A 23,715-nucleotide genomic window follows, 5' to 3' on the forward strand; every position below is an offset into this window, starting at 1 on the left:
GAAGAATTAAGCCAATCAGTCCATGAGAGTGAAGTAACATGACTGAGAAATAAGATCCAAGAGAAAGAGGAGGAAATGAGATGTCTCGTGTCTATTCTTGCTACTGTTAGCAGAATGGCAAGCGAGAAAGTAGGACAAGCACGCATAGAGCTTGCAGATGTGTAGGATATGATTGTTGATTTCAATTATTGTTGTTTTGACTTTGTACTGCATGAGCTAGTTGGAGTAGGAAGGAGATGGAATAATAATTATTGTCTGTTTTTCTGTCTTTGTGATTGAATGTTTGTTTTGTTGTCTTGCAGGTTGGTGAAGGTCACACGACTTCTACTGAGTGTCGCATGTTGTCACAACCTACAGGTAATAACATAAAAAAGACTAAATTGGAGAGAGATGCATGATGGATACAAGTATAGTGACTTATTGCCAGAAATCATTGTACATGGCTGTGGGATTTGATAATTCACAAAATGAGTTTGGAAACAGAGAGGGCAGATTTTATTTTGTTTATTAATTATATTGTGTTAGTTTGTAGTACTGTAGTAGAGCAAGCCAATACACACACACACACACACACACACACAGACACACACACACACACACACACACACACACACACACACACACACACACACACACACACGTCTGATGATGAGTGAAATGTGTTTGGTTCATGTCTGATCACAAGTTTCTTTTTGTTTGTAAATTAGTATTTTTCTGTAATATTTTCTGCCGAGTACATCAGTGAGTGACTTCTATGTCATTTGTTGTGCAACCAATTAAAGGGCAATATTTTAGAATGTTTTGTTATTGTATCAATTATTAGAATGAAATGTATTCATTGCAATTATGTGTAGTTTTGACCTTTTCCTTTTTCAATTACTTAGTATGTGTTGGAACTCAATCATCATTCTAGTGTATGAGTTTATGTCATTTCTGTTAACTTATATATGTGTGTGTGTGTGTGTGTGTGTGTGTGTGTGTGTGTGTGTGTGTGTGTGTGTGTGTGTGTGTGTGTGTGTGTGTGTATGTATATGTGTGTATATATATATATATATATATATATATATATATATATATATATATATATATATATATATGTATGTATGTATGTATGTATGTATGTATGTATTTGTTCAAAAGCAGGTGTTAAATCCCACCAGAGACACAGAGGACACTAAAGAGAGTCATCACTGTTATCAGTGGACATGCCATCATATATATGTATATATATATATATATATGTATATATATATATATATATATATATATATATATATATATATATATATATATATATATATAGTCAAGGTAATAGGCGTTCGATGTTTACTCACTAGTTTTTGTTAGACAGAAGACACTAGTACGTTTCCTTGATGTAATGTTCTTGTCTAAATGTTAGCAAACTTTTGTAGTTAACATAATTTATGATTTTATACAGAGAACAATGGGAAACCGATTGACATAGTTGGGGTGTGATTTTTAATCTGTGAATGTAATCTCTAACTTAGACTTTGACAGGTGAACCTCTACTGATATGATAAGGTATATCATATACTCTAAATGCTTTAGTGAGGTTAAGTTGCTTATGATATCTGCTGGTTTGTTTGTGTATTGAACGATCTCCCTTCATGGTAATCATCTGACTTTTTGATAACAGGAACGGCAAATCAACTGACGCTGACGTTGGTAGCAAACAACAGATGTACGGAGCGAGAGATAGTGGCTGTAGCTGGTACAGTTCGTCCTTATTGGCAGGAATTTATATCCGTTCTCTCGCCTTCCTTGTTTTCCGTGGATGAGATAAGAGTCATACAACGTGAAATGACGTCAGACCTCTTCCTTTAGAGTCGAACAGCATTGGACAAGTGGGACAAAAAATTTGGTGCTCAAGCCAATCGACGGTCGGTAGTTCAGACATCGTGTGCCCATTGAACGAACCAGTCAAGCAGTAGATCTTTTTGGTCCTGACTTGCTGGAGAATGTCTGTCCACCAGAATGATTGTGTTTTTCAATTTAACTTTTTTCGTTTTGATGTGTTATTCATATATTTAATTAATTAATAAACAGTCGTTTAGTTTACTGTGCGAAGTCGTTACATTCAGTCGTCGAGCCGTCTACTACACTCTGGCTTACGCCACGTGACCGTCGTCACTTGTAGCGTTTCACGTGTTCAGAGCACTCGAGTGGGCGTGACTATCTTTTTCAAAATTGAAATTACTATAATAATCGCGTTAAATATTAAAGTTAGTATGCTGGTAGTTCGCTGAAGGTGTCTAGCTCAAGTACGCGCGTGACGTCCATCTCAAGCACTCTGTAAACATTCTAATTTACTTAGTATGAAGTATACGGGACTTTTAATTACTGTGAGTCTATCTTCAAGCAGTTACACCTCTCTGGTTTGCAGGCAGCTAAAAGGCGATTACTTTGGTAAGCAGACTAAATAATTAAAATAGGAGGAAGTCGGTAGAGACGAGAATGAGGCCAACGTTGGTGTACGTGGTAGCTAGCTAGAGCTCAAAGACCACGGCTTGCAGAGACATTGCAGCCGTTTGCTAGACCGTGTACTGCGAAGGTCTTCAACAGTTGACACCTGGAACGGTGCCGTGCCACCTGGAAATGCCGTTCAATGCACACAATCCGGGGTAGCGGCATCCAGCCGACTAGGGCGGGCCGTTAGTGTGAAGAAGTAGGCATCTACAATACTGACGTGCTGTGTAGATATGGTTGGACATGTTTATATTGTCGTGCGCAATTCGATAGCGCGTTTGTAAGCTGCATAGATAGCACACGTGACAGCTGCAGGCTGCAAACTTTTGGTCGAAGGTGATTGCAGTTTCGTTCACGTTTGCTCTTGCTAGCGTGTTTGCAGTTTCGTGCACGTCTGTTCGAACACAAAAGCTTGCAGCCCCGTGCATGTTTCCTTGAATGTGTTTTTGTAGCGTGTTTGCCTCGCGTAGCCAGACAATAATGACGCGCCTGTACTTCTGTACGGAGTGTAGGTATTAGCTCCGGAAAACGGAATTTCTTTAAGGGCAGCTTTTACAAGTTGGCCTTTTATATTTTTATTTTTGTTTTAGTTTAATTTTAATTTAATTTTAATTTTAATTTTAAATTTTTATCATTTAATATGTGGCAATTTACTGTGGCGTTTTCCTTAATTGGTGGATGTTATTTTGGCGATTCCATGCTCCGCTGTATTGATATACAGTATACAACGCTTTTATCTTGTACTATAGAGTACACTAGCTACATTGCCCGGCTTCGCCCGGATGCATTTAATTAAGAGGAATTACCATGGAAGTTACATAATCTCTCTATATAATTATGTACAGTTTATATAAGCTCACTATCCCGTTCTTCGCACGGTCAGACTAAATATTAATTAATATTACTAATGGTTAGAAAGTTTCTGGAATCAGACAAATTCGGTGGTGATCGGACTCGCCTTTCTTTTATCCTGATTTACACACACACACACACACACACACACACACACACACACACACACACACACACACACACACACACACACACACACACACACACACACACACACACACACACACACACACACACAATTTGAGCTCTAGCTAGGTTTAGGTGTTGCTTCGGGCACCTTAGCCTAATTAAATAATTATTGTTGTACGTTATTAACGACTTGAAAAAAGTGGCATAGGAAGATGTCACGAGCGGGGAGGGGATGGGCCAGAACAGTGGCGTAGGAAGATGTCACGAGCGGGGAGGGGATGGGCGGTTACCATGGATGTCATCATAAGTAAGCAAAAACTACCTCTCTTGCCAGACCGTAAACAGATTTGCAAAAGTCACTGGCACAGAAAATTTAATTCCTACACTGAGCCAGGGGATTCAACCCCTAGCTCTCCCCGCTTCCTACACCCGACCGGTAGAGAATGACTTGTTTACGACCGTTTTGGCTGCGAATTTCCCGCTCTTCGCTCTTTCTGCCTTCTTATAATTAATTAAGCTTATCTTTATTAATTGATTTATAATTATTGATGTCATAGGAAGGAAATTGTATAGTCGTCGTAACAAAACAAGGAAAGTGTCTACCCATGGCTCAATCATCAGTGCCTGCTCAAGCTTATAGTGTTGTGACTGCTGAACAAGTGGCCCAGATTGTTCTGAAAGTATCCGACGATTGGGACATGCTGGGTGCGCTTCTTGATCCTTACCTCATCAGCGTAGCACTAACAAAGGAAATCTATGATTCATGGCCCACTCAAGAGGATCGCGCAAAAGTAATGATGGATAAGTGGATGAAGCATCATGGAAACTATGCCACTCAGCGTAAGGTCATCTCAGTTCTTTGTGACATGACCAGACGACACCACGCGATCGAAATATTTGGAGAAGATCTTGTCCAGTTTGTGAAGCCTAAAAGTAGTCCAGGTGACAGTAACAAGTAGTCTACTCTAGTATCGTTTAAAAAGTTATGTAACCGTGCCACACGCATTGTGTTGTGTGTGTGTGTGTGTGTGTGTGTGTGTGTGTGTGTGTGTGTGTGTGTGTGCGCGCGCGCGCGCGTTGTAATGCAACACGTGTGACCAGTAGTAGAGTAAGGAGTCCTCAAATACTGCTTTCAAAAATACCTTTTGTATTGCAAAGATCTAGAAAAGCACCCCTCTCTCTCTCTCTCGCTTGGGATTGCGTGCAAACAATGATAGTCAAATATTTTGTGGTCTCTAGTATCTTCCTCTCGTCTCAGAGCTGCACCTTCTTAGGCCCCGAAACGTGTTGTGAAGGTATTATAGAGAACATAAAAAGATTTAGTCTTGCACCTGCAACACCATGATTATTATTATAAAACTTTTTTTTCATTTTAGATCTTTGTTTTGCTTTTACATTATCTCTCGCGCCAGCAAGATTTTTATAGCATATATTTACAGTCGTATTTATATACTAATAAGACGCACTGTAAATATATATTGACTCAGATTGACCATGCAAATGTGCGCCAATTTGGAGTCAATTTTGGGGTGCAAGTGTGCCAGTTTGGGGGCAGTTTTGAGGTAAAAATGTACCAGTTTGGGGTCAATTTTGAGGTCCAATTTGAGGTGCAAATGTGCGGCCAGTTTTGGGGTGCACGCTTATGTCGTCACTGGTCCTCTATATAAGAACAGACCTACCAGCATCACTACCGCCTCTAGATAGTGGATAAATTTTATATTTGTCTTGGATTTGGAGTTGGTGGCAGTGGCTGACATCAAGGCTCATCATATGGTTCCACGGTCTCCTCTGCATCCATGTCTTCGGTGGGGTGTTAGAACACACACACGCGCGCACGCACGCACGCACGCACGCACATACACACACACCACATATACACCCTAGGTCGTGTAGTTGTAAGAGACGGTTGAGCTCATTGTTTGGTGAGTTCAAGACATTCAAGGTCTTGTCGAGAGCCACCACACTAAAGACATATACAAGTCTTTATCTTTAATCGCTAGAGTTTTTCCTACGGTCAAAGCCTTTTTGGTCCCTAATTTGAGTAAATGCTTGCCTTTAGTCAGCAGCATCTTGGATCCCGATTTCACAACACCTTTTGCAACATCCCACAGATTTCCCAGGTGAGATCCCTCGATGATTTTTTATGATACAACAGATTGCGTTTGTACGACATGGTTGTCACTATACCTATAGGTTACATAGTTTTGATGTGTAGTAAGAACGTTGTTCTCTCCCCATTGAAATTGATGGGTCTCCATTGAAATTGATGAGTCTACCATCCTGGTCAGTCACACGTATGTTGATGTGGGAGAGTGCCTCTGTTTTAGCCATTCGACTGTAGATCAAATTATTCGGTGTAATAGAGAGGAGGGATCTGGGTGATTTGTCGGGAGAGAAGTTGCACATGACATCGTTGGGACTACCGTTGATGTAGCTAGAGGAAACGAGAGAGCATTGTATCAATACCGAGTGAATATCGGTGATATTGACTTGTCTGTTGCTGTCGTACACTCCATCCTCTCTCAAGCGCTTTGCATCAAATTTCAATATAGATCTCAACTCATTTTTGATTGTGAAATTGATTTGGTAACTGTATGAGCGAGAATTAATCGTGATTCTAACGTATTGTAATTAGGTTGTATGGTTATACCGTCTTTATTGTTACCCGTTTGATTTCATGAGCCGTTTGATTGCCAAGTTTAAGTCCGTGATATCGTAAGCACCAGGTGGTACCTGAATTCTGATCCACTTTTACCGTCATTGTACCTGAACATATTGTTGTCTCCAGTGATATTGTACCACGAATACCATGTATCCCTGAAGATCAATGCCAATTTATAATCGACACTCTTGTTGAGTGGAAGAGGTGGGTGTAGTTCTATGGTAAAATCAGAACTCGAACCTCCGGTGGCCGCAGCGCTGTCTAATGCTCGAACCGTTTTACTATGTCACTATATATAGAATTAGATATAATCATCGTGAATCTTTGTGTATTATTTTTTGGAGATAATAGCATTCACCAATAACCTATCTAGGATCTCGATGATCTTATTGTCAAGGGCAACACTCTCGTTACCGGTTTCTTTGCTGGCAATAAGGACTTCCAAGCGGTGACAGATCGTCAGGGCACTTGTAATATTTGATCTCGGGGGAAGGGGGCTTGCGGCCGGTACTTCTTGAATCGTTTGTTGACAGGAAGGCCAGACAGTTCGACCAGTTTGTTCCAGATCTTGAGGACTCCAACAGGTCTGTATATATCTTTCTCGATATGACCTTCTTATCATCCTTGTAGTTAGGCTTCCAACCTCATGTTTGCCAGTTGCATGGGATCTATGTACCGGTCGCCAAAGGTGGATTCGGATGTGAGTTTGTATTGTTGTTTTGGGGGGTGTCCTTTACTCCTTTGCCTGACTTGATGGTGGCTTTCTTACCTTTTGGTGTCTTACTATCGGAGATATCAATAGCATACATATAATCATCTATTAAACCCTTGATGTTATGATCGGCGATGAGTTTTTTCCTTTATCTCTAGTGCTCTTGTTACCACCTTCCTGTTGTAAATGCAGTCTAACATCAGTTCTAAGTAAATCCCTTTAGTAGGTGTGAAGCTTTATAATTTAGAAGGTTTAGGAAGATTAAAATTTCCACTATATCTGACGACACGTATGGATCTACTATTGGTTTTGCTTCTGCTGCTGCTTTAGTGAGTAACGTGGCTAACGCGGCTTCCTCCGGTGCTGACGATACCTTTGATGCGACCGCCTCTAGTGTGGGTGACGCGACTGCCTCCGCTATAGGTGGTAAGGGTGGTGGAGCTGCGATGCGAGGTGTTTGGTTTGCGATAGCATTTACAATATCGACCTGAGTGTTTTTCAGAGCATCTTGCCCCTCTTGTAATTTTTCTATCAATTTGCCTTGCTGTTTGTCCAACTCTGCTTTGATGGGTTGTTGCAAGACTTGAGCCACATTTTCCAGGAAACGCTGTTTGCTGATTTTTACGTCGACAATGCGCTTCGTGAGAATTTCTTTATTCTTGACAAATTTCTCGATCAACGCTTTACGCTCTACATGCTCTTCACTTGTGCGAATGCCATAGTATACTATAGCTTATATTAAAATGTTGTGCCAGTAACTAGTTATGGTAACGAAGTTACTGTGACATACTGACAAGTTGTCGTGGTAGATAGAATTTATCAAATCCACAACGATACATCTCGGGTATGTGATTGCTCGTCTGGTCGAGAAGCATGAATGAGTACTAAAAAAGGTAGGGTTCTCATGATGCCTTCCTATAGATTTCGGCAACCTCTTCATTGCTTATTGCGTTGTTGTGATCGTCTGCGATTCAAAATATCTTTGTTGTCTAGACCAGGAAAGAGACAGAAGGCTTTGGTATTTCGACGAATGTATTTAGGAAAGTCGTAGTTAACTCTGAGTGAGGTAGATACAATTGCAGTTGCGATTTCTGGACAGTGAAAAGTACTTCTTGATGGGTTCCATATGCCTGCTGTCTATATTGATATCGTCAAAGACGATCAGCTTGCTAGTATCACCGTCTAGTTCCTCGATGGGTATCACCTCTGCCGGTTCGAGTATTTGGAATGACGAATCCACTCCCTCGGTCTCCAAGAAATCGTAAAAGTCTTGTAACAATTGGTATTTTTCTTGGTTGGGATTGATAGTGTACATGATCGACTTGTCGGACTTCATCCACCTCGTCAACATGTTACACAACAATGTTGTTTTTTCACATCCCGTCGGTCCAACCACGATGTAATGGCAATCGGGGAGTAGGAAATGCCAATTATCTCTCTACTCGCTTCGATGTCCGTCATCGAAATTGATTTTTGAAATCGAAATTTGTCTGCGCAGCTTGTTGACAAAGTCTGCAAGGAGTTGCTTGGATCGGTGTTGCATACGTGTGTGGATGGGTTTAGTGTGTGCTCGGTCTCGAAGGTGAGAGAGGTTGTGGGGAGCGGGCCTTTATCTTGTCGAGATAGGCTTCGAAAGTCGTACACGATGCTGTGTCGATAGGTTTTTTTGGGGGGATCTGGGGCGGGAGCTTGCCTATATGAGTCGCACTCCCACATGACCACGAGATCGAATCCGGCGTCTCGGATAGTTTGATCTCGCTCGAGAGTTGTTTCGTACAGGCTTCTGCGTTGAGTGAATGCTTTGGACACCCATGCCAGTGACAGCCGTGAAACTGGAATACAGTTCGGCCGGCCATACCGTCGACGGGAGCGCCCTTGATCCAACGCTCACCACCGTGTCCACATTTGGCGTGGTGGATGTGAACGCCACGCTGCTGGCTTTCGCATTTTAGCCAGCGAATGGCAACGTTGCTCGCATTGCAGTTTGGTTGGAATGCCTTCTCGTAGGCTGACTGGGTGCTTCTACTGTGTCACCCAGACACTTGAGTTGGGTGACGCCTTGGGTGCACAGGGTAGCATGTCGTTGAAGGTGACATGCTTGAGTGAAGGATTGGAAACAATGACCATAGAGGTAGAGGTTGGAGACTTCTTGATATCTCTGATATAGAAAGCGGTCTCCTCAAACATAACAATGGTCATGATATTGGGATACTGGGCGTGTTGCCGAATCAACCTCCAGACAGGTCCATTTCTGGCATCGACTCTTTTGACATATTGGGCGGGCTTGTATACACGGATACCCAGTTTGAATCGTTTCTCTATTTCAGCGAGCTTGTCTAGATTTGACTTGTGTATGTCCCGAATGTAGATATCGTAGAACGCCGTGGCTAGCTCTCTGGCTTTGTGGGTGGTACGATCTGCTCGTGTGCCTTGGTGTATGGCAATACAACGGAATAGACGTAAGTTATTGTTGAATGTGCCTAGAGCAATGATTTCCCTCTTACGGCGTAGCCAGTCGGGTAGGAGTCTGGTGTCTACCAGAGCATCTCTGCCCAGGATGACGGTCGGCTGGACTTCGATAAAGCGGACGAGAGCCCACTTAGTGCTGGGGCGGTTTAGGTTGTCCCGAGCGAGGCGGATTTCTTCTTGCTTGGTTATCCAGTCGCGGGCTTTTGTCATTCCAACCATTCTTGGGCTGCCCGGTGCGTATGTGCGGAAATTCTTCATTTCCCCGGTCCCAATATTTCTGATCTTGTGGGTGTAGAGATACCTAAGGTAGAATGACGTTTGTACGCGGTCTGCCAACTTTTCCATCATCCTGTCGGTGAGGGCAGCTCCTACCTCACGACGGAATGTGAATGTCAGCATCCTACGTCCTTTTATCGTCCTTTTCTGTTCGCGCTGTCCTGCTTTTAAAGTATGGCGGCTCCATCCTTCACGATGCGTGTAGCCAGGAGTTTACGAAACATCTTTCTTCGAAATCTCTCAAGAGTGGCTAGACGACAGTGAGGATTTTGGAGCTCTTTCACAACCTTCTTGGCTCGCAGGGAAGCGTCGGCTTTTTCGTGAATTTTTGTAACTCGGCACGGTATTGCTCCGGCTTGTTCAGGACACCACGCAGAGCTGGATAGCGCCCAGTTTGAGTGGCACGTTGTATTCGTTGCACTATCTCTGGGTCTCGGGCTTTGGAGATGGACTCTACAACCTCTGCTTTTCGCAGGCGAGAGTATCCCTTGAGTTCGGTGTTCCTGGCTTGCTGTCGCAGGACTTTCGTTGTTAAAACAATGGGGTTGGGGTTAGACCTCTGTTCGCATTGAGTTGGTGATTCATGGTAGACAATTCTGCAGTTATATACTGTAGATTATATTTCTCTAACTGAGCGCAATTTCCTCTACAGCTGAGGCACACAATTCTGTGGCTGTATACATTAGGAGCTATTTGTCTAACAGGGCGCAACTTTCCTCTATAGAGCTCCCCACACGATTCTGTGGCTATATACTGTAGATGCTATTTGTCTAATAGGGGGCAATTCTCTTCACGTCTCGCGCGCGAGACGTGAAGAAAATGGACAAAAAATATTTGGTAATAAACGTTTGGCAACCTCTCGTTCGCAACCTTTCAGCGCAAAAAGTAGTTGACTATCATTGTTTGCACGCAATCTCAAGCAAGATAGAGGGGTGTTTTCCTAGATCTCTGCAATACAAAACGGTTCTTTTAAAACGGTATCTGAGAACTCCTCACTCTACTACTGCGACCGACCGTCTCTGACTTGTCTAATTAATTGATAATTAATTGCATTTCAATTAAGGAGGTAGCGCAACTTTTGTATGTATATGCTTTGCCACATCCTCTTGTATGTCCAACGTCCGTAAGTGCACCTTCTGTTGTAGGGTCGGGTGAATTCGACGAGGAGGGTATGTGCTTGTTAATTGTTAATTCTCGTTGTTAATGAGACTGTTTGACGTCACTATTAATCATAGCACTGGTTTTGACACATGGCGCGGACGCTGTGATAGACGCTATTTTGGACACTGTGTCTCGCCATTTCTGGGAAATTGGAATTAAAGCTGGCCTTACCGCGGATGCCATTACTAATGTTACTGGTAACATCACTGTTACTAGAAGCAAGATGTTTGCTATCATCTCCGAACTCAGTGGCGCCCACGGCAAGGACAAGGCTGTCGTCATGGTTCTGCAGGCGTGTCGCCAGCTGAAGGCCATCGGTGGTATCGTTGACCGCTTGTCTTAGCGCACGCAATATCGAATGTTTTTAGGTCTAGACAATTTGCGCTGCGATCAGCCGTAAAATATCTTTGCTGGAGGCAGCTGTATTGCACGCTGAATTATTACCTTTTTTATTTCGTATCTTGCCGGTTGGTGCTTGATCTTACATTCTAGTGCTGGTTGTTCAAACAATATTCTAGCTTTACAGTAACTCCGTGCACATGAGTATATTTCTAGGAAGCTAGAACGTATAGCAAGAAAATCAAGAAATTATGCGTGACATGAGAGCACATCTAATTAATTATTAACTAGAGTAGTCAGGTGACTTTGGCTATACTTAGCGATGGGAATTCCAGAGCTCGTCATGCCTTGTTTTGGTCCAGGAACGTTACCTTTGACCGAGCTGGTACGTTTTGGCAAAGGGAAGAGCCACCATCCAGAGCGGAAAGAATCATGTCGTTCTCATTCCATCCGCCTGTATACAGTCTAGGGGGGTTTGTCTACGGCCGGTTAGAATGAGAACTGGTCCTGAGATGTAGACTATACGGCTGTCATACATACACTGTAATTACATGCTCTACCATAGCCTCGAACTTCTACACCAGAGAGCGCGCGAACTCTAGTCTGGACCAAGTCGATACTAAAATGATTTCGGAAATAGCCTTCTAAGCCAATCAGCTCCTTATAGCCGGAATGTCGGTTGTAAATTCTGATTGGCTTAGCAATAATTGGTTATACGCTAAGTGCAACGCTGATTGCGCGCGTGTGAAATCCTCGTGGGCGGCTAAGTGCACGCCAGAACAATGATTAGACTCTGCACGCACACATCTTAGTTTTAGTTTCAGCTTTAGTTCTTCGATATTTTCAAGCTTGCGGTGACAGGACATGCACAGCAGCGTCGCTAGACCATCACCTTTGACAACTGGTAGAGCGGTAGTCTCGCTAGCCGAGCGGTTAGACTAGCTAGCGGTGTGCCGAAGAATCAAAGAGTCGTCGTTTCATGCCGTCCACCAAGATATCGCCGCAAACACAGCAGACGTCTCTTCTTTGTTCGTGAGATCTCATGGCAGTTACAAATGATATGTTGATCTAGGTAAAACGATCCTACGCTGTTAGACACCACTTAGCATCGATATTGATAAATACTTTCGAAATCATTTTAGTATCGACTTGGTCCAGACTAGAGTTCGCGCGCTTTGCGCGCTCTCTGGTCTGGAAATTCGAGGCTAGCTCTACCAGTCCCAGACCAGTGTATAAGCGTGGGAGTGTTCCTTGAGTCAAAGTCTAAGCTAACTGTCAGGAGATTCCAGAAGTTGGCTAACCAGGAAAATAAATGATGTTGCCTGCCTGATGTAGATCCAGGTGTCAGATGCATTCTAGAGCATCCTGGTTTCTCTTCTGTGTGTCTCGACGTTTGGGTGCTTCAGACCACCTACTATCAATATCGTCAGGAGCATGGAGCTGAAGATGATGGTCCAATGCATGAGTAAGGCTACAACCACTTCCCTAGAAATAAGCCTGTCTTGCATGCATGAAATTTACTATATTTTGTGTGTGCGATCATGACTTTTGTAGTTGTGTATGTGTAGGAGGTACCGTTACACAGCCTATCGTCAATTTACAAGGCTGTGTTGGGAATGTCTAGGAAGGAACATTAGAGTGGTGCTGCCTTTCTGTGCTGTAACTAAGATTAGAGAAAGATATCCTTCTGAGACTGAAACCTATACTGGGTTTCGTCTTCTTTACTTATGGCTGTTGACAATATACTGAAAGGGTGGTGTTTTAATAAGTTATTGTGAATCGGCTCTGATGCTTCATGATGGCGTCTGATTTATCTGGGTGATCAAAACTGCTGCTGAGTGGTAGTGGTGCCTGATCCATTTCAACCATCGTGGTCTGATCAGCCATGTACTGAAAGACCCGAGCAAAGAGTTCATCAACATAACCTAAAGTATAGTCTATAATTATAAATAGTTAGTCTAGAAATCAGCATACAATTTCTTACCATAATTGTTGTTTACCAAGAGTTTTCTAACAATACGTCCTCCTTTTTTATACTTGGGATACTGAACGGAGTATCTTAGTTTCCCTCTCTTAATACTTGCGTGTACTCTTGAACTATTTTCATTATAATGCCGTGCAGCCAGGTATAGTCTGCAACAGCAAATGTACCATGAGATGCCGTTATTTGTATGTGAAAACACAAACATGATACCTTGATACTATTTCTGAATATGAGAATCCAGTGGATTTTGACGCAAAATGTATTATCACACTATGAAATGCCTCTAGGCATGAAGTTTGATGGGATGTTGATATGTGGGCAATATCATTACAAAAAGATTTATTTTGAATGATAGCAGTAATCTTCTCACTGACCTTTCTATCTAAATTGCCAAACGGTCATTAGTAGTCAAAGACATTGGACACTATATCAGTACTCACGTGGCTTGAACCACGTTTTCTTTCTTGATTGGCCAGTCAATGGCCCGTAGCTAAATGAAAGGTAAATCTCTTCATGTCCGTGATAAATATTGTGTATATGGTTGTTCAGTGATATCCACTTGGCTTTGATGTCATCTCCATTACCACTTGGTGTTGAGGCTGCACACCAATACAAGTGGTTCACTAAGCTCTCTGTCCACTGTCCCACAAGTTTACAGTCTTTCAGTTTTGCTACTGCCTCAACCTTTTTGCGAAAAGCTAAAACAAAAGCATCATGACTAAGCGCAGAATAGTCGAAATTGGTTGGCAATGTGCCAAGCATCATAGCGGTGACGTGTCATTGGCAGGTTTTCACGAATCCACTTTGATATTTGCTTGTTTCTGTCGGTGACCAGGACTCCTACTTCCAGTTGCTTCTGGTGTAGAGAATCAATCGCTCTCACCAGACCTTCTAGTTTCATAGGATAGCTGCTCTTAACTTCATTACTCTATGGCCACTAAAAACTCTCAAGACAATGAACGCAATACTGATAGAGTCAACATACCTGAACCAACTGAATGTCAATTACTTTATGCTGTTCTGAGTCCATCACAGTGTATGAGCCAAACTTTGCACTGTGACCTGGGCTATCAGCTCTCCCATCACCACCAAAAATAAGAGTCTGGCCGTTGTCGTTCATTTTAGCAAAAGTAATAGATTGCTGCTCCTTCCACACAGACGACACTAAAGGATGCAAATACTTATGCTGGTGACGGAAGAAGGTTCTTAACATAGATTAGCAAACGTTGCGTGCATATCTATAGTACGAGCTACGCACTATATCTAGCCACACACATCCTCTCACCTTTGATACTAGGTATTTCTTTTGCCAAAAATGCTTGCTACTCGGTGTACCATATTTCTTCCTATGCTCATCACACAACCAAAGTCTACGACATATTTGCATGGCAATATTAGATAATGCAATTGGAACTCTAAACAGTAGAATTACATAGTGCAATCAAACACAGCGTCATGTGTTTCCCGCCGAATCGATAACATAGAGACACTTCTCGAAACTGTCAACAGTCTCTAGATAATGCAGTTTGTCATGCACTCACACTTTCAAAACGCAGACTCCGCAGAATGATGAGATTTGACATGGAATGGTATGATTCTAACCATTTCTATCCAGTGATTCTTCATATGGACAGGTATGACAATCAGTTCGTATTCAAAGACGTTGACCTATACAAAGCTTTACTGCATGAATTCTACATTTTAACAAGGAATATACTGTTATTTTAGTAACCTCCATGGTAGCCCTCCATACGCCCTCGTATCCTCGTTTTCCATAACTTGGAACAAGGTAGGAATTCATTGACAATACTCTATTGGAATTCTATAAGAAAAAAGAAATGAAACGCACATAGTTTGACAATATTGTCTCGCGGACCATTAAGTTTGCCTCTTGCTGAAATACTGTGTGCAAAGCATTTAATATCTAAAGATAAGATACCAATATATAATATACTTAGAGACGTCAGCTCACTGACTTTGTCGTTCAACCATCTTTTGGACTGCAGCGATTGAAAATCAGGTGAAAATAATTCATAACTTTGAACTGTGCATAGTCTAGGCTCGAAACTGTTCTCAGCCATACGCTAAGCATCATTTACCTACAATACAACAAATTCAATAGTTCTACTTATTGAACAAATTGTAAAAATATATTTTGGATACTGTGGTAGCAGCAGCAGCAGGTATGTCAAACTGGCCAACGGGTTTGCGTCGGTTGCCTGGAAACGTTTCTGCTAACAAAGTTCTAATGCAGCAGATTTTCAACGTTTGTACAATGTAATTTACTAACGCTGTTTTGCAGTATTGAGATCCAGACTCCAATAATGGTTTTCTGCCACATGCCACAGCAGCATTGCTACACGGTTCCCTTCTACAGTTCTTGCGTCTATTTGTTTGTCGCTGCTTTCATCTTCAAGGGAAGAGACAATATACACTGGACGGTCAAATACTGTTGCTGCAGCTCGCACGACAATTTCATCTGCCCAAGTGCCCGGCGTTTTCATACTGTTAATGTAGTCTGTCCATTTGAGTTGATATATAGTACCGTGAAAGGATTTTCGTCTAGGTGCCGAACTATCGTCTTTCTAATCTTTTTGTGGGACATGTTCACACCGAAGCGACTAAGCTGATTACTTAGTGCTCTAAAGAAACAGTTGCCGTCTCCTTTGACCTTGTTTCTCACAACAAGACCCATTTCTTCAATACGGCAGGCTAGAGAATGGGAAATGTCGTTTTTTGCCTGTTGTTCAACTTCATGTTCATAAAGAGAAAATTGGGATATCTGTGCAAGTTGTCTGTTGTCGGCTAGTGTACTTGAGAAATAGTATATTTATGTATGTATGTATGTATGTATGTATATATATATATATATATATATATATATATATATATATATATATATATATATATATTGACAGCAATAAGCCTTAACGGTTGGATATCTTCTAAAGTCACAGTCGTTGAAATGCTGGGATACTTCTTGACATAGCCGCTAAATGCAGTCGTTTTCTCAACATCTACAATAATAGAAGTGAAAATATGCAAAGCCCGTGTACATGTATAGGAGGTGCATGCCATGTCCTCACTTTCTTTAGCCTTTTTCAAGAGTAATAATTTTTTGCCGGTGCTTGTCTTGTGTTTTCTTCTTCGGCTGTAAGTGATGTGATATCCGATATGCAAACCATTTAGTAGCTGTTTGCTCGCCGATTACGCGTACTAGGTACCGATTCTTCTGACCGATAATTCTGTGTCGATTCGTAGTTTGACGACGAAAGCGTAGTTCTAGTTGTCGCTTGGCTTATGTGTATAGTGTTTCGTAGTGACGACGTTGGCAAGTAAACGAAATTGTTATTCACATGTAGAGTACTGAATTACGAAACGGTTGACGTAGGCCAAGCAGTTACACGTGCGTCATAGTCATCTAGCTGCTGATTTCTAGTGCTACGACGACATCATCGTGAACTCACGATGACACACTCGTAATGTCGTAATCATTAGTGTAGTTGATTGTTTCTAGACGTTATGTTAGCAGTGTGAACCCAACGTCAAGAAAACGAAGGCAATGCGTATGCAGGTAATTTGCGGTTATAATGCGCACCTGCTTTGGGTAGAGAACTTGTTTAGATTGTGAGATTAACGAGGTGTCAACTAACGTCATGTTTCCATGCATGGACCAGCTGTTGGAGGTGATTTCGATTCTGTGTGGCAGATCTGTAGAGACGAACGTGCCAAATCCTCGGTCTTCTTTTTACATAGACGCGGATTCTTGTGATCTGTGTGTTGTTGCACTAGCGAGGACGACTACAGTTGTAGCTATACCACAACGTTTGCAAAGTGGAAAGTCGCTTGACAGCGGACTAGAACGTTTGTATATTACACTAAATTCGCTAAAGTATAATATTTGTATGGCCTCGCAGAACTTCAGTTAGTTAGACTATTCCCTCGCACTTAGAACAACTACATTACTCTGCAACGCCAAGTTTGGTTGGACGCGTATACTTTCAGGAACGCTAGCTTCTCCCACGATACTAACGCCACAAAGCGCAAAACACGAGAAGTGGTACAAAAGTTTCAATGGAATATTATCACCGATCTATATATACTTCAAAGCAAAAATGTAATTGTGTTACAAATATGAAACAATCTTGAATACACTACCAAGGCACACAAAGAACAACCAAACAACAGAGATAGATTAAGAGACCGAGGAACAGCCAAAATTAAGCATTGGTTCTGAAATAATATTGGACAACAATAGCACGGTACACAAAAAAACAAGCAAACGACAGACAGACAGACACACAGACAGACAGACAGACAGACAGACAGACACTAACGAACTGTCACACCAGACAACACCAAATGTCAATCTCAGGGATGTAAGACCTGCTCAATAATAACAACATCTGATACATTCACAAGCAACACAACAAAGAAGACCTACAAAATCAAAGGCTCGTACAACTGTAAAACAAGCAACGTGATATACTTGATACAGTGTACGAAGTGTGGCATGCAATATGTCGGAGAGACGGGACAATGCCTCCATCAACGAATGAACAATCACAGACCAGACGTAACAAACAAACGACTGGAAGGCAAACCGGTAGGACGACATTTCAACAAACCACAGCACTCTGTAGAGGATATGAAAGTCACCATTATTGACTATCTGGGATTGAAAGACGACCTATCCCGCAAGTGCAGAGAATCCGAATGGATCAGGAAACTGGTGACCTTCGACCCATATGGATTAAATTTAAAATCAGACATACTTTAGTAAATAGCTGGGTTTGATATCAACATCATCACTATCAATATTAACACCTACTGTTTGAAATTTTTTAAACATCCTAGCCATACATTGAGCCAGAAGAAGGTTTTTACTGAAAAGTTGCTCATTATATATCTTTACCACCAACTATTGTTCTCTTCGCAGTGTGGTGTCTCTCTCCTTCACATAAGACAGACAGACAGACAGACAGACAGACAGACAGTAAACTCTCGTAGTTTAATCTACATGTGCACATGCATGTTTTCCCACATTGATGTTTTGTTTTGGCTCTGGGGTCACCTCATTACAACAACCAAAATTGCGGTTAGACGAATAGCTGTGTAAATACGGTACAGTGCACAGTAGGCGACGTCTAGCTAGAGAAGCGGCACAAACAACAAGACGCCTAGAGAAACTGCACAAAGAACGAGACTTTTACATTCTTGTGAGCTGGAAAATCGGTGGTGAGCTGCTTCTTTGGTCTACATTTGTAACCTAGGTTTCCCACCAATGCAACAAACAGAACCATGATCACGCCCGTTACTTCATCACGTAAGGCAAAGATTGCCAGCCGGCCTACTGTAGCATCGAGGCTCTCCGACTTGTAACATTTGGCTTGTCCCATCACTTGAAAACAACTACATTTGTAACATGCATTTAGAAACAACGCCTAATCTAGCTGCATTTGTAACGTTCCCACATCTAATTTTGTTACCCACATCATGCGCTTCTGTCATACGACTTTGTCACAGCGCGACTAATTACCTTCAAGGTGCCTACTGGCCGAGGGTTTGCACTTCTAGTGCTTCTTCATTTACCTTGTAATCCACAAGACATTCTTACTCCGCCTGGAGCGCGCGGCCCCATTCCTCGGACACCATCATATTCTGGACGCGAGTTCTCAGTTATCCGTTATTGAACGCAGTCCCGACCACATCATAAATGTATGTATCCAAGTTGTAATTGAGCACACCAAAGAGAGCATTGTACCTCTTCTCTGCTTAGAGTGAGATTGAAAACTGTGCGGAGCCTTGCATACCCCGTTCATCGGACAAACGCATCGTTCACCGGACAGTAGCGTCTAAATTGCACACACGCATCCTTTCAGCCTAGTTACTTATATATCGCTAATCAACAACTCTTTACCTACAACTCGTGTTCTTACCCTGCATGTCAGCCAAGATCTGCTACGAGTTACAGTCAGTCAAACGCCCGTGGTGACAGCCCCAATCGTCGGACACCCATTTTCTTGCCTTCCTACCTTCTCAGCAACATCTCTAGGTTTCAAATGACTGAAGTTGATTAAATTCAGTTATGTGAAACGCCGCAGAACGCAGAACGCTTGCCTAGAGTGCTTGATGGCAATTCTGAGTCATTTCTTCTGCAACCACGCCCCCAATAGGACGTGTAAAAGATGTCGCTTAAACGAACTAGCCGTTCAACAAAGAAGACGACAACCGAAACCGACGAGAGGGCAGGATTGAAAAGCTAATAAACGCTCTTTTACCCTTTGCAAAGAAAGTCGATCGCTGTGTAGTGCGCGTTGACAAGGACTTGATGTAATCTAGATCAACTTTACCTAGGAGAAGCAGGGGTGAAGGTTCTAGCCGCTCTGATAATAAACAAAGTTCCTCCATTCGGTACAGCTGGTTGTACCAACGATGACGTGCAGCTTATTCGCGACGGTGCAAGGTCAGGCAATGGAATACGTAGATATCAAACTGAGATAGAAACACCTGCACACGTCCTATTCAAAGCCAAGTAGCAATTTAGGAGCCTTGAAAGGAAAGCACGGGCTGTTCCTGTGCGAGTTGGGACAATGTGCTCACCGCAAAGCTCGAACATGGATGACGTGAATCGTCTGCTACATCCAGTGCATCAAGCCTGTGCAAGTTGTGCTGCAAGACACTCAGGAGTTTATTAAATTCTTACGCTGGGAAGACTAGACAGTACCAGAGGGCTAAAGTAAGAAAAGCAATAGCTGGCAGTGTGAGAATTGCGGCAAACGTTTATGTAAAGTGCGTTCACGAATTAGAGCGACTGGTGGAATGTAGGGTACACCCTAAGGCGTGGCGTAGTGCTTGTGTAAACGGATATTATGTTGTCCCAGGAGGCAATTATAGCATCTATGTTTCAGAGCGTATGGTGTCAATGACAAATTAGGTAACTATATTGTTACGTGGAAGTGTACGTAAGTGGCTTGAAACGCGGTTTGCTTCATGATGCAATGATATACTAAAAATTGTACTTTTGCTATAAGACAAGACAACAGACCTGGATGTTTCTATGCGCTCACTGGTTGTACGTGTCAGTTGCCTCCTTTAGGAACAGCTTTTAAGTACAAGATACATACACTCATTCACTTCTGGCTCAGAGAAGCGTCTGGAAACCACGAGAACTTGACTAATTTGACCATATCAGAACCAAACTGACCAGCCATTTAGTGCATTCTTGAGCGTTGATGACATCACTATGAGGACTTTGACCTTCCTGCTTCCTCTGACCTACAGTTATGCTGCACAGCACAACACAGGGATTGGTGGTTTACGATGGAAAACATCAAGCGTCTGTGCAGAGAAGGTCTAGCAAACGTTACTGTGGAAAAGTGGGCAAACTGCGTGAGGCACGTACGTGAGAAGGTGGAGAAGCAGTACAGGACAATACACGGTGTGTTAGACGACGTTGTAGAGCAGATAGTCATTGAATTCGAAGTTGGTCTTGAATCAGAAGATTCGTCGTCGTCTGAAACTGAAAGTTCAAGGATGAAGAGTAGAAACGGATCCTACTCGCACTCTTTCCTAGCTACCTGACACCCGAACTGGGAAGTTTACTATGTTGGGTTACTGTTAACATCCTGCTAGCTATAACAATTATGTACTTAGCTTTATGCAATTAACCCTAATTCCGCCTTAGTCCCGCCTTTCTCCGCCCCCTAACTCATTAAAATACAGGAAATTGGCTCTATTAACTTCAGTTACGTCTCTGTAGCTCAACGGTGAGTGTAATTAGATCCGGCAAGTGAAGAGCTTTCGATTGATACTAATATCTGCCCGGAGGGCAACATCTTTGTCGCGCAAATGGCCACATTCCACCAGTCTTTCTAATGCGTGAACGCACTTTAGATATAGGAGCCTAGGAGGGGCATCACGGAAGGTATACAGATTACATTACACATCAAAACGGAAGCGAGTTCATCTGTAAACATATTCCTGATGTCATAATGGTACAACGTGCAGTAATGAATCATTCAATTTCTATGTCATATGAAACATCCATAAATTCCATGTACGCTTACATTTAGCTATATAGTACACTCAATCTATTCAGTATCTCAATTTTGGTGTTTTCTTGCCCATTTGCTATTAATGTCTTCAAATGTTATTGCAAAAACCGTATCTATTCCTACAGATAGCTCAGATACAATTCAAGGAAGGAGCTCTAAAAAAAGGATCGATGCCTATAGAAGTTCTTACAAACGGATGATTTGTAACGTCCATGCCTTCTTTAAGCAAGAGAAGCGTGATGGGCCAATCATGCTGGAAAGTGTAACAAAAAGAACGGCAATGGCAATGCAGGTATCTGAACGCACTGTATTCAGAGTTCAACGCCAAGTAAACGTTGTAGGAGATGTGCATAGTCCCACAAAGAAAGGCAAGAAGTCTGGTTCAGGTTCTGCCCAACAGGAGACTGACAACTGTCAAGAAGGAGTCATTCGTCGTAGAATTCACCGGTTCTACACAGACAGAGAACTCGAAACAATGGATAAACTGATTTTAGCTCTACAACAAGACATAGATTACTCATACAGCAAACAAACACTTCTCAAAACAGTCAAGAAAATGGGCTTCAAATATACAACACGCAACAAGAAAACAGCGTTGTACGAACAACACAAAATTATTGCTGCTCGTCATCACTATCTCAGACAAATAAAGAAGTACAGAGATGAGGGAAGATCAATAGTGTATCTAGACGAGACATGGCTCAACGCGCGCCATACCTTGGAACGATATCGATGCTGGATTGACTACGACGGCAAAGGAGGTTTGAGAGTCCCATCAGGAAAAGTGGAAGACTCATTATTCTCCATGCAGAGTGGAAAGTGTTGGATTTGTAATGCTGACCTCGTTTTCAGAGGAAAGAAAGGCACCGGTGACGACCATCAGGAAATGAACACGGCTCACTTTATGGAGTGGTTCAGAGAGAGGTTGATTCCAAACCTTTCAGCAACTTCTGTTATCTAGTGTTCTTGACAATGCCAAGTATCATAATAGCGTTGTTGAGAAAATCCCGACAAAAAGCAGCACAAAAAAGGACATGATCCAGTATCTGGACTCGCATGAAATCCCATACGACAAGAAACTGTTAAAACCAGAGATGTTCATGCTAATAAAAGCAACAAACCCGGCTTCGCAGTATCTGACTGACGTCTTCGCTAATCAGCACAGTCATAACGTTCTGAGATTGCCTGTCGGTCACTGCGAGTTAGACCCGATCGAGCTAATCTGGGCACAAGTCAAGGGCTATGTGACATCTCATAACAAGGATTTCACCATGGCGGGAATTGAGCAGCTTGCGAGAGAAGGCATTGCGCAGGTTACAGCTGAGAAATGGGCCAACTGTGTCAAGCACGTCATTCAAAAAGTAGAAAAGCTCTATCGAGAGACCGACGGGATAGTTTAAGAAGCGGTCGACCGTGTTCTCATTGAAGTAAGGCGTAAAGAAGAAGAGACTTCAAAAAGCGAAGAAGCCTTTGTTTCTGGAACAGATGACCCCTGTAGTGATTAGAATGCCACAATTGATCTGGCGGCGCGTGTGAAGTCACAGGTGATCGTTCTAATTGGTCATGAGGGCGTAATCACATCGCGTGCTATACAGGAAGTAGCCAATTCTGTAGTTGTGCAATACTGGTCAGAAACAAGCTCTATGTGTTTGTCTTCTTGTCATCAATAACTTCCTAATGATGTTAGAATTATCTGTTTGCGATGTATAGTTAGGGAGATTCAAGATTTTTCCCACGCTGCCAGCTATTACTTTTCCTACTTTAGTAGATGCCAACAGAGTGAACTTGTCAGCAGAGAAAATTCAGCAGTTTCAGCTAACAACTGCTGCTAAGTCAAATAAAGGTCAAACGATTTGGCGGCCGTACGATATTTCCTTCCAACTGTCTCTCACGACATTGTTACCTGCAGACAGTTGCTGCAAAGACTGTCCGACGAAAGGGGCGTTACTTCGACTCATTGAGCGTGCGCTATCTCTTCTTGAGAGTAGCAAACGGAGACAGTGAATCACTGATAATGTCGTCGTATTAGCTTGTCACCTATGAACCTATCTCAGGTGCGAAGTTGCAGAATTGCCTTTGCGTTTTCATGGGGAGGTCGTGTCCGGTGAATGATGGTGGTGTCCGATGAACGGGGTCGCAGAGTAGGATCACGTTTACCGTTCTAGCATAACCGTTTCAAGCCTTTGGAAGTCCTGCGTCTGGAATCACAGTCTTTACTAATCCTTCTTACTGTGGGCTTTAACAAAGCTCAGTCTTACTTCGTTTACTTCTTGCACGGCTGTCCGATGATTGATGGTGTCAGATAATAGGGGCGTCGCTCTACGTTCGACACGCCCGCTACCAGACAAGCCGAGGTTTGCCTCAAAACGAAACGTCAAACACGCAAAATTGCGATCGACAATGTCGTGATGACTTTGGTATTCATATGAAGCCTAATACAAACGAAGAAGCAGGCCGCACTCGATTTCGGCTCATCGAGACGTCTGGGAAACGCGCAAAAATTATCATGGCTATCGTCACGTCGTTCGCGTCCGTCTCGTACAGCTGCAAGAGTTGGAGAGTGCCGATTCGAGGCGCAATAAATGCG

General features: G+C 42.6%; 2 protein-coding genes across 2 annotated transcripts; both read left to right on the plus strand.

The window, feature by feature from the left end:
• Positions 1–2,347: 2,347 nt before the first annotated feature.
• LOC134191082 (uncharacterized) lies at positions 2,348–11,362 on the plus strand. Its single transcript, XM_062659644.1, has 4 exons — positions 2,348–2,427; positions 4,026–4,410; positions 10,733–10,756; positions 10,823–11,362. Exons 2-4 carry the CDS (start codon positions 4,074–4,076, stop codon positions 11,089–11,091), a joined length of 630 nt encoding a protein of 209 aa, XP_062515628.1. The 5' UTR covers positions 2,348–2,427; positions 4,026–4,073; the 3' UTR covers positions 11,092–11,362.
• Positions 11,363–21,408: 10,046 nt separating this feature from the next.
• Positions 21,409–22,528, plus strand: LOC134190948 (uncharacterized). The gene is made up of 2 exons (XM_062659501.1): positions 21,409–22,052; positions 22,120–22,528. The coding sequence occupies exons 1-2, from the start codon at positions 21,409–21,411 to the stop codon at positions 22,526–22,528; spliced, it is 1,053 nt and encodes a 350-aa protein (XP_062515485.1).
• Positions 22,529–23,715: the final 1,187 nt, after the last annotated feature.

This window comes from Corticium candelabrum, chromosome 15 (assembly GCF_963422355.1).
Source record: "Corticium candelabrum chromosome 15, ooCorCand1.1, whole genome shotgun sequence".
Lineage (NCBI taxonomy): Eukaryota > Metazoa > Porifera > Homoscleromorpha > Homosclerophorida > Plakinidae > Corticium > Corticium candelabrum.

Bases quoted from the DNA above. Each gene is read 5' to 3' on its own strand.
- LOC134190948 (XM_062659501.1), top strand. From the start codon at position 21,409: ATGGCAATGCAGGTATCTGAACGCACTGTATTCAGAGTTCAACGCCAA. The intron at 22,053-22,119 runs GTTGATTCCAAA...GTATCATAATAG, and splicing joins ATGGAGTGGTTCAGAGAGAG to CGTTGTTGAGAAAATCCCGA.
- LOC134191082 (XM_062659644.1), top strand. From the start codon at position 4,074: ATGGCTCAATCATCAGTGCCTGCTCAAGCTTATAGTGTTGTGACTGCT. The intron at 4,411-10,732 runs GTGACAGTAACA...CTTCTGTTGTAG, and splicing joins GAAGCCTAAAAGTAGTCCAG to GGTCGGGTGAATTCGACGAG. The intron at 10,757-10,822 runs GTATGTGCTTGT...TATTAATCATAG, and splicing joins GGGTGAATTCGACGAGGAGG to CACTGGTTTTGACACATGGC.